This window comes from Rana temporaria, chromosome 5 (assembly GCF_905171775.1).
Source record: "Rana temporaria chromosome 5, aRanTem1.1, whole genome shotgun sequence".
Taxonomy (NCBI): Eukaryota; Metazoa; Chordata; class Amphibia; order Anura; family Ranidae; genus Rana; species Rana temporaria.
In genome coordinates this window covers 165836715-165852784 of record NC_053493.1, presented here as the reverse complement: position 1 = coordinate 165852784, position 16070 = coordinate 165836715, and the positions used below count along the sequence as shown (strand labels likewise).

The 16070-nt window shown below is 48.2% G+C and overlaps 1 protein-coding gene across 1 annotated transcript in view; it reads right to left on the bottom strand.

Moving 5' to 3' along the window:
• Window positions 1-16070, bottom strand: part of LOC120940454 (maternal DNA replication licensing factor mcm6) — a 206464-nt gene that overhangs the window by 81338 nt on the left and 109056 nt on the right. Inside the window, exon 10 of the mRNA XM_040353332.1 lies at window positions 15479-15586. Within this exon, the coding sequence (XP_040209266.1) occupies window positions 15479-15586 (108 nt within the window). The remainder of the gene's footprint in view (window positions 1-15478; window positions 15587-16070) is intronic.

The following is a 16070-nucleotide window of genomic DNA, read 5'->3' as shown; positions in this document are numbered from 1 at the left end:
CCATGTCTACCAGAGCCAGGGAAGGGAATAGAAGAGAGGCTGTGGATAATGAGTCTCTTATAAGGTTCATCAAGGAGAGACCACGTCTGTATGACAAGACAGACATTACAAGGACCAACTGAAGAGGGACAATGCCTGGCTGGATATCTGTCACCTGTCCTTTGAGGATTTTGATGTCCCAGACCGACCGCACTGCCAAATGTAAGTGTAACCTTTATTATAGGTCTGTTTTCCTTCACTAGGCATGATGGTTTTAGTTTCATACAGGCTGCATGTTTTCACAGAGAATAAGTTCATTAACTCCCCCTTGTCTACATCCCTACCCAGCTCTGAGCACCATGCCTTGTTTCCAACCCCTACTCACCTCCAAAGACTACCCCTTCTGGCCATTTGTGGTACTAACAGTTTTGTATAGAACTTTTTACCAAGACAAGCAGTATAATAGATACCTTGCAGAAAGCAACAATAGAACACACCAGCAACAATAGATCCCCTGCCAGCAACAGTAGATCCCCTGCCAGCAATAGTAGATCCCTGACAAGAGTAGATCCCTAACAGGAATAGTTCATGTGACAACAACAATAGATCCCTGACAACAGTAGATCCCTAACAGGAACACTAGTTCATGCGACAACAATAGATCCCTGACACCACCACTAGATCCCTGACAGGAACAATAGTTCCCCTGACAATAGATCCCTGACAAGAGTAGATCCCTGACAGAAACATTAGATCCATGACATGAAGAATAGATCCAATAACAGTAGATCCTTAAAAGGAACACTAGTTCCCCTGACGACAACAGTAGATCTCTGACAGGAACAATACATCCCCTGACAATAGATCCCTGACAACAGTAGATCCCTAACAGGAACAATAGTTCCCGCGACAACAATAGATCCCTGACAACACTAGATCCCTGACAGGAACAATAGTTCCTGTGACAACAATAGATCCATGACAACAATAGATCCCTGACAGGAACAATAGTTCCTGTGACAACAATAGATCCCCGACAACAGTAGATCCCTAACAGGAACCCTAGTTCCCCTGACAACAATAGATCCCTGACAAGAGTAGATCCGACAGGAACAATAGCTCCTGTGACAACAAGAATAAATCCATGACAACACTAGATCCCTGACAGGAACAATAGTTCCTGTGACAACAATAGATCCATGACAACAGTAGATCCCTGACAGGAACAATAGTTCCTGTGACAAAAGATCCATGACAAGAGTAGATCCCTAACAGGAACACTAGTTCCCCTGACAACAATAGATCCCTGACAAGAGTAGATCCCTGACAGGAACAATAGTTCCTGTGACGACAACAGCAAAAGATCCATGTAAACACTAGATCCCTGACAGGAACAATAGTTCCTGTGACAACAATAGATCCATGACAACAGTAGATCCCTGACAGGAACAATAGTTCCTGCGACAATAGATCCCTAACAGTAACAATAGTTCCTGTGACAACAACAATAGATCCCTGACAGGAACAATAGTTCCTGTGACAATAGATCCCTGACAACAGTAGATCCCTAACAGGAACACTAGTTCCCCTGACAACAATAGATCCCTGACAACAGTAGATCCCTGGCAGGATCAATAGATCCCCTGACAGCTATAGTTCCCTGTTCGGAACAATAGATCCCCTAACAGTAGATCCCTGACAGGAACAATAGATCCCGTCAACAATAGATCGCTGACAGTAACAATAGATCGCCTTATAACAGTAGATCACTGACAGGAACAATAGAACACACCAGTGGATTATTTCACAGCAACAGCATTACGTAACGCACAGAGCATTTTGGACACAGAAAAACAGGGAACGGGGAAGAAGAAATGAAACAGGAAGAAGAATGATTTTAAAAGAGCTTAGAAGCTCTGATTGGACACTTCTAACATTCCCTGTCCTGGAGGCGACTTCAAGTTGTGTTGTAAGTCGCCCCAGATCGCCCCAAGTCGCCCTGTGGTTCATGCTGAAGTCGTGTTGGAGTTGCCTCTGAAAGTCGTGCTGGAAGTCGTGTCGCCCCACTGTGAACCGACTCTTATTCTCCGGATAATATACTGACAAACAGGCAGGTGATTGTGCTAGCTGCAGTATTTTCACTTAGTGTACTGTGTCCTTTGCACAGTGTGCACCTGTGACGGAATTAGAATATCCCCGTCAAGCATTCCCTTCTTTCCATAAAAGCAAATCACCCCAATATTCCACGAGGAGGGATATTCCTGGAATTGCCCAATAAGCCACACATGAGCCCAAGCTTACTGCTGGAACAAGACAGACTTTAACCACTTCAGATCCGTAAGAACGTCCTGGACTTTGAGTGGTGATATCTGAATGATGCCTGCAGCTGCAGGCATCATTCAGATATCTGTCTTCAGCCGGCGATTCTGTGCACCAGAAGAACGATCAAAGCGGCGGTTCCGCCGCTCGATCGTTCTTCTAGGCAGCGGGAGGGGACGTCCCCCCCCCTCCCGCCGCCATCCGGTGCTTCTCCGGGCTCTCCCGTGCCATCGGGGGCCCGGAGAGCAAATCGGCCGGCGCGCGTTGCTGAACCATAGAGATGACTGGTGACCAGACGGTCACAGTCATCTCTATGACCGTCGGAGGGCCGGGCGCGACGTTATGACGTCACGCCCGGTACCCGGAAGTAAACAAAGCCGCAATCGCGGCTGTCGGCATGTAATCGGTGAAATGTTTTTCACCGATTTCATGCTTGTAAGCCTGTAGGAGAGATGTGGGGTCTTATTGACCCCAACATCTCTCCATAAAGAGGACCTGTCACAGTGATTCCTATTACAAGGGATGTGTACATTCCTTGTAATTGGAATAAAAGTGATCAAAAAAAAAAGTCAAAAAAAGTGTAAAAATAAAAAAATGAAGTAAAAAAAAAAAAAAATAAAAAAAATAAATTTAAAACGCCCGTCCCGGTCGCTCGCGTGCAGAAGCAAACGCGCATGCAAGTCCCGCCCACATATGTAAACACCGTTCAAACCCCACATGTGAGGTATCATCGCGTGTGTTAGAGCGTGTGCAACAATTCTATCACTAGAGCTACTCTAACTCAAAAATAGTAACCTGTAAAAATTTTTAAAGCGTCGCCTATGGAGATTTTTAAGTACCGAAGTTTGGCGCCATTCCATGAGTGTGCGCAATTTTAAAGCGTGACATGTTAGGTATCTATTTACTCGGCGTAACATCGTCTTTCACATTATACAAAAAAATTGGGCTAACTTTACTGTTTTGTTATTTTTTAATTCATGAAACTGTTTTTTTCCCTAAAAAAAGGCGTTTGAAAAATTATTGCGCAAATACCGTGCGAGAAAAAAAGTTGCAATGACCGCCATTTTATTCCCTAGGGTGTCTGCTAAAAAAAAATATATAATGTTTGGGGGTTCCGATTAATTTTCTAGCAAAAAAATTGTGATTTTTACATAAAGGAGAACAGTGCCAAAATAGGCCCGGTAACGAAGTGGTTAATGGTACAACACACAGCTTATATGTAATTTTACAAAACTGTTACAATGACAAGCTCCGCCCCCTCACACCGTGGGGGCTCCCATACAGATGATAGGCAGACACTTCAGAGTCCACCCTGAAGACATTTCTTTAGATAATGACATCAGTGACGTTAATTACTAGTTGTACAGAATACATTATCTAGACAGCCTGGCCCCGCATATAGAAGAGATAATTACCACAATGAAGCAATCAGAATAATTACCATGAGCCACTTATCTAATCACAGTAAACAGTAACCACAGGTCTCCTTCACACACACACACACACACACACACACACACACACACACACTAGATCAATTACCCTTTGAAATTGGACTGGCTGAGGAAGGGTCATTAACATTTCAAAAGCCTGTTCGCAGAGGAGTGAGTCACACATGAAATCACCCGTTACACTTAACACACAGCAATATTACTTAGCAGGGAGAAGTAACTGAAGCATCCTTCACAATGGCCCCCCTTTTTCTCCCTGCTCCGGCAACCCGGTTGGATCTTTCCTGGTCCAGTAGGGTTGACGGGTTCAGAGCTTTTAGTCCGAGGTTAACTGCGTTTGGCGTGACTGACCTCCCTTGGCAACTGCTTCCGACTCAGGTATGCCACCGGGTCGTCAGATCACATGCCGGTCAGTCCCCAAGTCTTTGTGCGATCTGTCACCAGCAGTCAGTGTAAAGACAGCGGATGGGTCTGTGCGCCGCCATCTAGGTGTCCCGCTATGTGGGGGGGTTGGATCAGTGCCCCATAGGGTCAGCCACCCCCTGCTCCCTCCGCAGCCACCAGTTCTCCTCTCTGAGCTTCTCCAGCTCCATCTCCAGTTCCATGTACTCACGGATCAGCTCCTGCTTGCTCATGTCTTGCAGGTTCTCCACGTGGTCCATCATCAGGAACTGGGTGGTGGTGTAAGTGGCGACCGGTGGGCCCGTGGCGAACATCTCGGCCCACATCTGGGACGCCCGCTACGACTCCCTCTCCTCCAGTCGCTTCTTCTCCTCCCAGGTCAGCTTGTGATACGGCTTCCAGGACCTCTTCTTCTTGGAGGGTGGCCGGCGGTGCCTCTTTCTGCCCAGCTCCCTCCAGGGCCCCTCCGGCTCATGGCTGTCGCCCGTGACCAGCTGACAATGGTGTTTCCTGTTGTCCGTAATAACAGATTGTACCATGAGGGCTTTGTAAGGGGTGCCCAATGGTTCTTCCCAACCCAGCTCCTGGGGATCCCAAGCCGAGTCTACACAATGGGCTGCTGCTGGTGGGCGGTACCCAGGTTGAGACCAATTTGACCTGGTGTTGTCATTCAGGGGGCAATTCTGCTTGAAGTGACCCAGCTGTTTGCACCGGAAGCAGCGTTGTTCGTTGTCCTCCTGGCGTGGATAGCGAGGGCTAGATGTCATCGGTCTGTTAGGAGGTTGTACTCGTGGTGTGACCTGGTTTGTCTTGCGAGTATCCGCATATTCATCCGCCAACTTCGCGGCCTCTGGTAGAGTCATGGGCCTGCGATCTCTCACCCAGTCTTTGACGTCCGTCTGGATGTGATTGTAAAATTGCTCCAGGAGCATTAGTTGCAAAATGTCCTCTGCGGTGGTGGCCTGGCTGCTGTTAACCCAGTTAGAGGCCGACAGGGATAACTGGCATGCCCATTCCACGTAAGAGTCTTTCGTGGTTTGTTTTGCGCAAGTCCCTGAACTTCTGTCGGTGGGACTCGGGGGTACTGCATAACGAGCCAGGAGCACTTCTTTAACCCGGGCGTAGCTATGGATATCCTGATCTGGCATGGTCCGGAAAGCATCAGAAGCTTTGCCTGACAGTTTGCCTGACAATATTGCAACCCACTCTCCTCTAGCTATTCAGGGCAGGTTACATTGTCGCTCAAAATCTGCCAGGTAGTTATCAATCTCACAGTCCTTTTCATCAAAAGCTTTAAAAGCGCTAAACGGAATCTTCCTTGCGTCTGCTGTGCTGTACTCACTGTTTGGAGAATGTGTGGCTGCTTGTTGGACTGCTGCCAGTTTTAACTGTAGTTCTGCGTCTCTTATTTGTTTAGCCTCCTTTGCTAACAGGTCCATCACCACATCCACCGTTGGATTCGGACCGAACCATGCTAGCTTCTCTCTCATTAGCTTGTTGGCTGGCGATTCCTCTTCCTGAATCACTGGTGTCTCCATCTCTTGTACTGCTGGCGTTGCTGCAACCAAGTTCTCCTGGTCTCGCTCCATTAATTCTGCTATGATGACCCGCTTGGTTTTGTTGCTAGCAATCCTTCCACGAACTTCAAGTAGTTCTTCCAGTGTCAGCTTGGAATCCGGGTGTAAAGGAGAGTAGAAGGGAAAATCCTGCTGCTGCCAACCAATTGTGACGGAATTAGAATCTCCCCGTCAAGCATTCCCTTCTTCCCATAAAAGCAAATCACCCCAATATTCCACGAGGAGGGATATTCCTGGAATCGCCCAATAAGCCACACATGAGCCCAAGCTTACTGCTGGAACAAGACAGACTTTAATGGTACAACACACAGCTTATATGTAATTTTACAAAACTGTTACAATGACAAGCTCCGCCCCCCCCACACCGTGGGGGCTCCCATACAGATGATAGGCAGACACTTCGGAGTCGACCCTGAAGACATGTCTTTAGATAATGACATCAGTGACGTTAATTACTAGTTGTACAGAATACATTATCTAGACAGCCTGGCCCCGCATATAGAAGAGATAATTACCACAATGAAGCAATCAGAATAATTAACATGAGCCACTTCTAATCACGGTAAACAGTAACCACAGGTCTCCTTCACACCCACAATAGATCAATTACCCTTTAAATAGGACTGGCTGAGGAAGGGTCATTAAAATTTCAAAAGCCTGTTAGCAGAGGAGTGAATCAGACATGAAATCACCTGTTACACTTAACACACAGCAATATTACTTAGCAGGGAGAAGTAACTGAAGCATCCTTCACAGCACCTAAAGCTTACCTGACTACAATTGCTGGTGTTCTCTTACCAATACCACAGGCAGGGATCTGCAAGTATTGTCAGTGTACCGTGTCCTTTGCAACTAAAGCCAACTGAAGACAATTGCTGGTGTTCTCTTACTAATACTACTACAGGCAGGCAGTTGATTCTGCTAGCTGCAGTATAAATCATATCATGATCTATATAGGCAGACAGTAACAAGCCGATAAAAGAGGGCAAGCAGGCTCTGCGGCTAGAGGCAACAGTGCTGGTCATGGACACCGTGCATCCTCAGCACGTAGCCGTGGGACACTCTTGTCCTTTTTTTTGGCAGCTGGCCGCGTTGAGCCGCAACATAACCAAGCCATCCTCATCCTCTCACCCAGGCTCAGGGTCAAAGGCGTGCGCAGCCTATTGCATTAGGGTGTGCACCCCAAAGCTCAAACACACATGCGCGTATATATATATATATATATATATATCTATCTAAGTGCGATGAGGACAGAGAGGGACGCTGGGGACAGACAGAGAGGGATGCAGTGCGATGAGGACAGAGAGGGATGCAAGGGACAGAGGGGGACACTGGGGACAGACAGAGAGGGACGCAGTAAGATGATGACAGAGAGGGACGCAGTGAGATGAGGACAGAGAGGGACGCAGTGAGAGGAGGACAGAGAGGGACACTGGGGACAGACAGAGTGGGATGCCGTGGACAGAGTGTGATGAGGACAGAGAGCGATGCAGTAGGGACAGGGGACACAGTGGGGGAGGGACACACACACACAGGGGGACACTGTTGTGGGGGGGACACTGCGGTGGGGGGGCACTGTGGTGGGGGGACACTGGTGGAGGGACACTGTGGTGGGGGAGACACAGGGGGACCCTGTGGGGGGAACACAGTGAAACACTGTGGTGAAGGGGCACTGTGGTGGGGGACAGTGTGGTGGGGGGACAATGTGGTGGAGGGACACAGGGGGACACTGTGGTGGGGGGACACAGTGAAACACTGGGGTGGAGGGGCACAGTGTGGTGGGGGGGACACTGGTGGGGGCACACAGGGGGACACTGTGGTGGGGGACACTGTGGTGGGGGGGAACAGGGGGACACTGTGGTGGGGGGACACTGTGGTGGGGGGGCCCAGTGAAACACGGTGGGGGGAGGGACACAGTGAAACACTGTGGTGTAGGGGCACTGTGGTGGAGGGATACAGGGGGACACTGTGGTGGGGGGACACAGGGGGACACTGGTGGGGGGACACTGGGGGGGGCACAGTGAAACACTGGTGGAGGGGCACTGTGGTGGGGGGACACTGCGGTGGGGGAACAGGGGGACACTGTGGTTGGGGCACACAGGGGCATACTGTGGTGGGGGACACTGTGGTGGGGGGGAACAGGGGGACACAGGTGGGGACACTGTGGTGGGGGGAACAGGGGGACACTGTGGTGGGAGGACACTGTGGTGGGAGGGACAATGCGGTGGGGGGGACAATGCGGTGGGGGGGACAATGCGGTGGGGGGGACACTGCGGTGGGGGGGACAGGGGGACACTGTGGTGGGAGGACACAGGGGGACACTGTGGTGGGAGGACACAGGGGGACACTGTGGTGGGGGGGACCATGTAAATATTATGGGACCTCCTGCATCTGTACTGGCTCCCCCCTCCCCATGGAGTCTCTAAATAGACAGACTCACCCGTCCCTGAAATTAAGACTCCGCTCTCCTCTCTTCTCATCCGTTCCAGCCAGTACTTGTGCTGTGCTGGCCGCTGCCTGGGGGTTCCCGTCATCTTCCTCTCCTCCTCGTTTTTTCACATTCCTCCGGGCAGGGAAGAAGACAGACCCATGATGCCGCGCGGAGGAGGGTAGGCGGAGCCTTAGGCGGGATGATATCTCGTCTTGCATCATTTTAAAGCAGATGTCCGGACACACATTAGGGTGTGCCCAGGCACACCCCGTACGCAGGCCTATGCTCAGGGTACTTTGTCTGGTAAAGCAGCTGCCGACGCAGCCTCTTCCCTCTGCTCAATGGCATCAGTCACTCCTTACCTAGCCCCACCATGTCCTCCTGAGGAGTCCCCCGAACTGTTTGACCACAATGTTGGGTACATGCTGCAGGAGGATGCGCAGCGTTTTGAAGGCGCCGATGATGGTACCCAGCTAGAGGAAGGCAGTAACGTGAGCCCAGAAGGACAGCAATCTGGCAGTCCTGTTCCCCCAGCTGCAGCATACTACCAGGTTTGCTCCAGTGATGAGGGAGGGGATAATAAGGTCACCGACTCCACGAGGAGGAGGAGGAAGAGGAAGAGGAAGAGGAAGGAGGGAGGTAGCACATCTCCAACGAGGCAGATTGCCCTCAGGGGCCAGCTTAAAGGGGTTGTAAAGGTAAATTTTGCTTTTAAATGCCCTTATTTATTCTGAGAAATCCTCACTTCCTGTTGTGTCTAACTCCACACAGTAATGTGAGGCTTTCTCCCTGGTGTGGAGTGTTGTGCTCGCCCCCTCCCTTGAGGGGGTGTGAGCGAGCAGGACGCTCTCTACATTGCAGATAGAGAAAGGAGCTGTGTGTTAGTGGGCGTCCTGACTCTCCTGCTCGCCCCCTCAAGGGAGGGGGCGAGCACGACACTCCACACCAGGGAGAAAGCCTTGCATTACTGTGTGGAGTTACAGACAGAAGAACAGGAAGTGAGGATTTCTCAGAAGAAGTGAGGACATTTAAAAGCAAAATCGAGGTAAGTGAAGGAAGACACTAAGGTAAAGGAAGTTATTTAGGGCAAAAAAAAAAGGTACCATTACAAACCTTTTAAGGGCAGCACACCGACTGCATCACACCGCAGAGCTTCGCATGTGCAGGGCGCTGCTGTCTCTGCGTATTTCCAAAAGTTATTTGGTGTGGGCCTTTGAGACGAGTGCCGCTGCCATTTGCAACATATGTCTCAAGCGTATCTCACGTGGCTAAATCATCACCCGCTTGGGCACCACATGCTTGACCAGACATATGTTGACCTGCCATGCAGTTCATTGGCAAGCGTACCTAAAAAACCCACCTTGCTCCTCATCAGCTGGGATCTCCAACCCCACTATACCTTCAGTCCTCTCTGAAACCTGCACTGAGAGGAACGAAGGTGTAGAATTAGGTGTGTCACAGCCAAGCACTTGCGGGTAATCTGCTATTGGTACACCGACTTCAGATTGTACCAGGCAAATTTCCCTGCCCCAGCGCTGAAAGAAGTTCACTGCCAGCCATCCACATGCCCAGCAGTTGAATGCTAGCTTGGCTAAATTGCTTTTTCAACTGCTGCTTTTACAGTTGGTAGACTCTGCCCCCTTCCGTGAGTTTGTGGAATGTGCGGTAACTCAGTGGCAGGTTCCCAAACGCAGAAAGCTGGGAAGGAAGCAGGACAAGGTACAGTAGTGTTGGAGGTTTTTCTGCCACCACGCCTCCAAAATGCTACTACTGGTCATTGTGACACATCTCCCTCCTCCACCCCCTCCTCCTCTTCGGCCTCTTCCTGTGCCGATGTGTCCTCAGAACCAGCGGTGCTCCATAGACATTCAAGGGGCTACACAGGTACGCAGGCAAAGAGATGCCATGTGGGGCAGGCTCAGAGGTGGTTGATGCCACGCCAGCTTAAGCCAGGAATGGTGGTTTGCGACAATGGCACCAACCTCCTCTCCGCCCTCCGACAGGGACAACTGACCCATGTGCCTTGTTTTGCTCATGTCCTTAACTTGGTGGTGTAGCAGTTCTTGGGCAGGTACCCAGGCTTACAGGATGTCCTGAAGCAGGCCAGGAAATTGTGTGCATTCCCGACAGTCATATAATGCAAGTGCCTGGCTGGCAGACCTCCAAAAAGGAATACAACCTGCCCAAGAACCGCCTAATCTGTGACATGCCCACCAGGTGGAACTCTACGTTGGCCATGCTGCAGCGGCTACACACGCAGCAGAAAGCCATCAATGAGTATCTGTGCCAATATGGCACCAGGACAGGGTAGCTTGTTTTTTTCCCCACGCCAGTGGGCCATGATCAGGGATGCATGCGCTGTCCTGTCACCGTTTGAGGAGGCCACGAGGATGGTGAGCAGTGAGTGCATGCATCAGTGAGACTGTCCTCCTATCCACCTGTTGGAGCACACGCTGAATGGAATAATGGACAGGGCCCTGGAGGCAAAACAGGGAGGAAGAGGAGGACTTCCTTACCTCTCAAGGCCCCCTTTATCCAGACAGTGTTCCTGCTTGCCCGCCTATCACAGAGGAGGCAGTGGCGGAGGATTGTGTCAGCATGGTAGTGGAGCCTAGCACTCAGCATCAGCCTTTAAGGGAACAATTACAGTCCCAAGAAACCCATAGACTTGTACGTGGCTGGGACGAGGTGGCTGCGGATCATGTCATCCTCATTGACCCAGAGGCCTCCGCACCGAATGCCTTAGCAAACCTACGCTGTATAGCCTCCCTGATCCTGCAAAGCCTGTGGAAGGATCCTCCTATTTGTGCTATCAAGGAGAGGAATCATTACTGGCTGGCAACCCTCCGTGATCCACGTTACAAGGGTAAGATTGCAGGCATTATCTTGCTGGCGCAGAGGGAGCAGAAGATGAAACATTGGGCCTTGCAGAAAGATCTTGCATGAGGCCTTGCAGAAAGATCTATTCAACGCATTCCCAGAGACTGGAAGGTTACAAAATCCTGTTCATGGACAACATGTTGCCGAGGCTTCGGTCAAAGGAGCGGTGGAGAAGGTGGCCGTCTGACCGATGTGTTCAGACAATTTTTTAGTCCGCAGCCCCAAGGTATGACCGGTTCCAGCAACCATCGCCAGCGTCTGTTTTACATGGAATACCTAGAGGCAAGATCAGACTTGGACACCTTTCCCACCGAAAATCCTCTAGCTTACTGGGTCTTGATGGATCACTGGCCAGAGCTTGCACAGTATGCAATTGAGCTACTGGCCTGTCCTGCATCCAGCGTTCTTTCGGAATGCACATTCAGTGCTACTGGAGGCTTTGGAACCGATCACAGGGTGCGCCTCTCCGACTCGGTCGATCGGCTGACCTTCATATAAATGAATCTGGCTTGGATCACCACCAGCTACCAAGCACCTGATGCTGATGTAACTGAATAATTTTTTTGGAAATGTCAGATCCCTTCAAGGATTGCCTATGCTGATGCTGAGTGACTATCCTGTCATGCTGAGTGACTATCCTTTTCCTCCTCAATGATCATGCCAATAGCTTGTAAGAACATTTTTTGTTCTGGGCACCGCCACCAGTGGCTAAGGCCCAATTGTTCTGCCGCTGTTTTAACAGGGGGGTGTAATTACAATTTTTGATGCAAAACTTTGTATCAGGGCTCATTAGTGCGCTCCAACTAGATTATCTGTGAGGGACGGGATTTGTTGCAGGGATTTTTACCATGATGCAGAAGTTTTGAATGTAGTACAAAGTTTTGTTTTATGTGTACTCTCCCATGTGATTTTCAATGTGCTTATGCTCTGGAGACTGTAAACTGTCTTTTTTTTTTATATATATGCTCAATAAAAACATTTGTTTGAGAAAAAAAAGATTATCTGTGAGGGGTTGCTGTGGAACCAGTGCCTAAGGCACAATTTTTCTGCCCCTGTTCAACAGGGTCATGCAATTACAATTCTTGATATAATAGTTCACAGCAGGGCATTCCAGCGCCCACCAAGACTAACTGAGGGCTTACAGTGTTGTGGCAACACCAACACCTAGGGCCCAAATTTCTGCACAGTATATACGGCAGGCCCCTACTTTCAAACATCCAACTTACAAACGGAAGGAGACAACATGCTTCCCGAGACAAGAAGCTTCCTGAGGACGCAATATTAATTGCGAAACGCGTAGAGGCTGCTGATACCTACGGAACCATGCGCTGATCGTGAGGTAGGCGTTGGGGGAGCTCAAGAGGAACGACTTTTACCTTCTATTTGTTTTTGCATACACGGCTGGAGAAGCTTGGTGCCGGCATACGGGCACAACCAAATGTGAGTGCAATACCCATTTGTTTTTAAGTAACCAATACATTTTCTACGTACTACACCTTGAGGGGTACTCCTCTTTATGAGCCATTGGAGGAGAGATAGAGACCCCACTGGCACATTCAAGGCATCTGGCAATTGGTGAAAAGGCGTGTAAAAGGAGTGGTTATCCTGGGAATGAACCAAAGGCATTTATTGATTGAGATCTGGTGAGTGGCCATTTCTAGCGGTGACGGGAATATCACAGTGGTGACATTTCGCTGTGTTATAAACTCACGGGAGAAGCACTTATATGAACACCTGATATTAGCACATTGGGACTTTAATGAGTAAAGGATCAATTTTGAAATCCCCTACTCAATTTACATACATACATACATACATACATACATACATACATACATACATACATACATACATACATACATACATACATACATACATACATACATACATACATACATACATACATACATACATACATACATACATACATACATACATACTTTTTTTATTGTTTTGCATATATAGATTTTTATTGTAACACTTGTTTGCCTTGGAGGCAGTGATCCTTTGTATTTGGGACAGGGGCACTTATGTACTATATGAGCACTATGTTATAAGTGTATAAGCAGATCCATGCAAGTTTTTTTTATAGGTTTTGCGTTCTGTGTGTTTTTACAATTTTTCTGAGAAGAATATCTGTATAGATACACATATATATTTATTTATTTATTTGGTGGATTTAAATTGAGGTGATATGTATTGAGGATCAATAATTAAATCATTGCCTAGAAGTAGGGAGTGATAGATGAATCAAAAGGGGAGCACAATTCACATACCACATATATTTTCCTAAATGACCAGGCACCATCGGGTGTCTTGACCCTTCTTTTTTGATTGCAGCACACCCACTATTATAGTATATTTTCATTTGCGCCAGCAACATTTTTTCTGTTTAACTTCCTGTATGGGAGGGGTTATATAGGGGATCACTTCCTGTCTAAAGAGCTTTGGTCTACCAGTGTCCATTTACCTGATGAAGTATAACCCAGCAGGTAATGATTATTAGCCTGTGTCCCATGATGTATGAAAAATAAACACACACAAAAGATTTTAGTTTTGGATTCAATATGTTACTAATTTGGTTTCATTATTGAATTTTAGTTCTGTTTCTGAATTCATTTAACATTTGTTTCAGTTATCAATTTTCTAACAAATTTGCCAACTTTTCAGAACAATTAGAATTCAGATTGGTCGAAAAACGATCAATAGATCAGAATTGTTTGAAAAAAAATATGGTGGTCAAGCAGCGGCCTGGGAAGCTGGCTGCCTGCGTCCTTAAAGCGGAGTTCCACCCAAAAATTGAACTTCCGCTTATCCCACTCCTCACCCCCTTACATGCCACATTTGGCATGTAATTTTTTTGAGGGGGGAGTGGGGGCTTCAGGAGAAGGGGACTTCCTGTCCCACTTCCTCCTTCCGCCGAGGGGCTGCAAAGGCGATTAAGCTTAATCGCCTTTTGGCAGCCCCTCCCTGTAGACGATCGCCTAGGACACGTGACAGGTCCTAGGCGATCGCCTGTCCAATCAAACAGCGCAGCGCCGGGCCGCGGCGCGCGCATGCGCAGTGGGTGCCCGGGCCGTGAAGCCGAAAGCTGTCACGGCCGGGTGCCCACCGTGACAATGAAGACGCCGGGCGGGGAGGGGGGGAGAGGAGCGGAGCCCCGGCCGGCGCGTCGCTGGAGCAGGTAAGTGTCGGTTTATTAAAAGCCAGCAGCTACACTTTTTGTAGCTGCTGACTTTTAATAAACAAATATTGGCTGGAACTCCCCTTTAACCATGAAGCCTCATACCAACAGATTAATGTAAAGAAAATACATTTCCGTCAATAGAATAACAAAATCAAACATGGCGTAGGGTCCCCCCTCCCCCAAAACCCATACCAGACCCTTACCAGAACATGCAGCCTGGCAAGTCAGGAAAAAGGGGGGTGACTCATAACAGGCCACATGCCCTCAACATGGGGGGTGGGTGCTTTGAGGTGGGGGGGGCTTTGTGCCCCCCACCCCAAAGCACCTTGTCCCCATGTTGATGGGGACAAAGGCCTCTTTCCAACAACCCTGGGCTGTGGTTTTCGGGGTCTGCGGGAGGAGGGCTTATCGTAATTTGGAAACCCCCTTTAACAAGAGGTCCCCCAGATTGTGCCCCCTCTCAGCCCCATTATGTGAATGGGTATCACGTACAGTTTGACGGTTTTTATAGGGAATGGGCAGGGCCACTTGTCTACATCTGGTGGCACTGCCCCTTCTGATGTAATGACTGGTTCATACTGGGTCCGTGACATCAGAAGGGGCAGTGCCATCAGTTGATGTAGACAGGTGGCCCTGCTTATTCCCTTAAAAAACACAACACACAACTGTCCAATGCAGGAGCCTGCAGTAGGCATAGCGCATGTTGGCGAGAGCAGTTTTTGCCCCCCATGTAGGCTCGCACACCCCCCACCTTTCCTTACCTGCCGGGCTACATGCTCGGGTAAGGGCCCAGTATGAATTTTGGGGGGGGACCCTATGACATTAAACCTTTTTCTATTGCTGGCATTCTTTTCTATACATTCGTCTGTCAGTGCAGAAGCCAGCCGACAGGTGACTCATTGTTTTTAAAGATGCAGGTGGCCGACTTCCTGGCCCGCTGCTTAACCAGCCATTTCTTCACACAGAACTCTGATCGGTCAATCGTTTGACTGATCTGAATAGTTATAATTCATTCGAAAATGAACAAGTAAAACTTTAACGGGATTTCAATGAATTTCTTTACTATTTCATTCGGAGGTTCGGATACATCCGAATAACCAAAAATTGGTCTAATTGGTATTCGAACTGAAACAAATTGCACATGTTTACACAACACACCTCATTAATTTACCTCTTAAATAGCACTAAACTATTGATAGCTTGAAACCATCAAGGATAACAACGTTTTTACCCTATGGAAATATTTTCCTACCTTCACGCCAGCTTTGGTAATTGATATAGTTTGCTGTTCCATTGCCTCATGAATGGCCACCTGATCTTTCAAATCCATTTTGTCAAACTCGTCAATACAACAAACTCCCTTAATACAAGAAATGCCACAAATGAAGAAAAAAAAAAAACGAACACATTGCAAACTAAAACAAATAGAAGTTAAAAAAAAAAAAAAAAAAATTATAAGTAAGCCAGTGATCTATATTTGCAGCTGTATTCAATTTTACTGTACAGATTTTTACATAAAATATTTTAAAGCACAACTCCACTTTTGAGAAAAAACAAAAACAAAACACAGGATCGATGGGATTTTGTTGCAGATTATTACCTTTTGTTATGCTTAAGAAATCACCGTTTGCTCCTCTGTGCTGAGTGAGTCTAATAGGAGTGGTTTTGTAATTAACCAGCTGCTGCTGCTGTAGGGCTTCTAATAAGGAAAACTGCAGGGTCTGCATTCCTTTAGACATGATTTCCTATTGGGAGCATCTCAAAAATTACTGTTGCAGGGGATGCCCAAAATCTGACTTGCATCTTAGTGTAGACTTCTGTGAAAATCAGTAAGTCAATTGCAC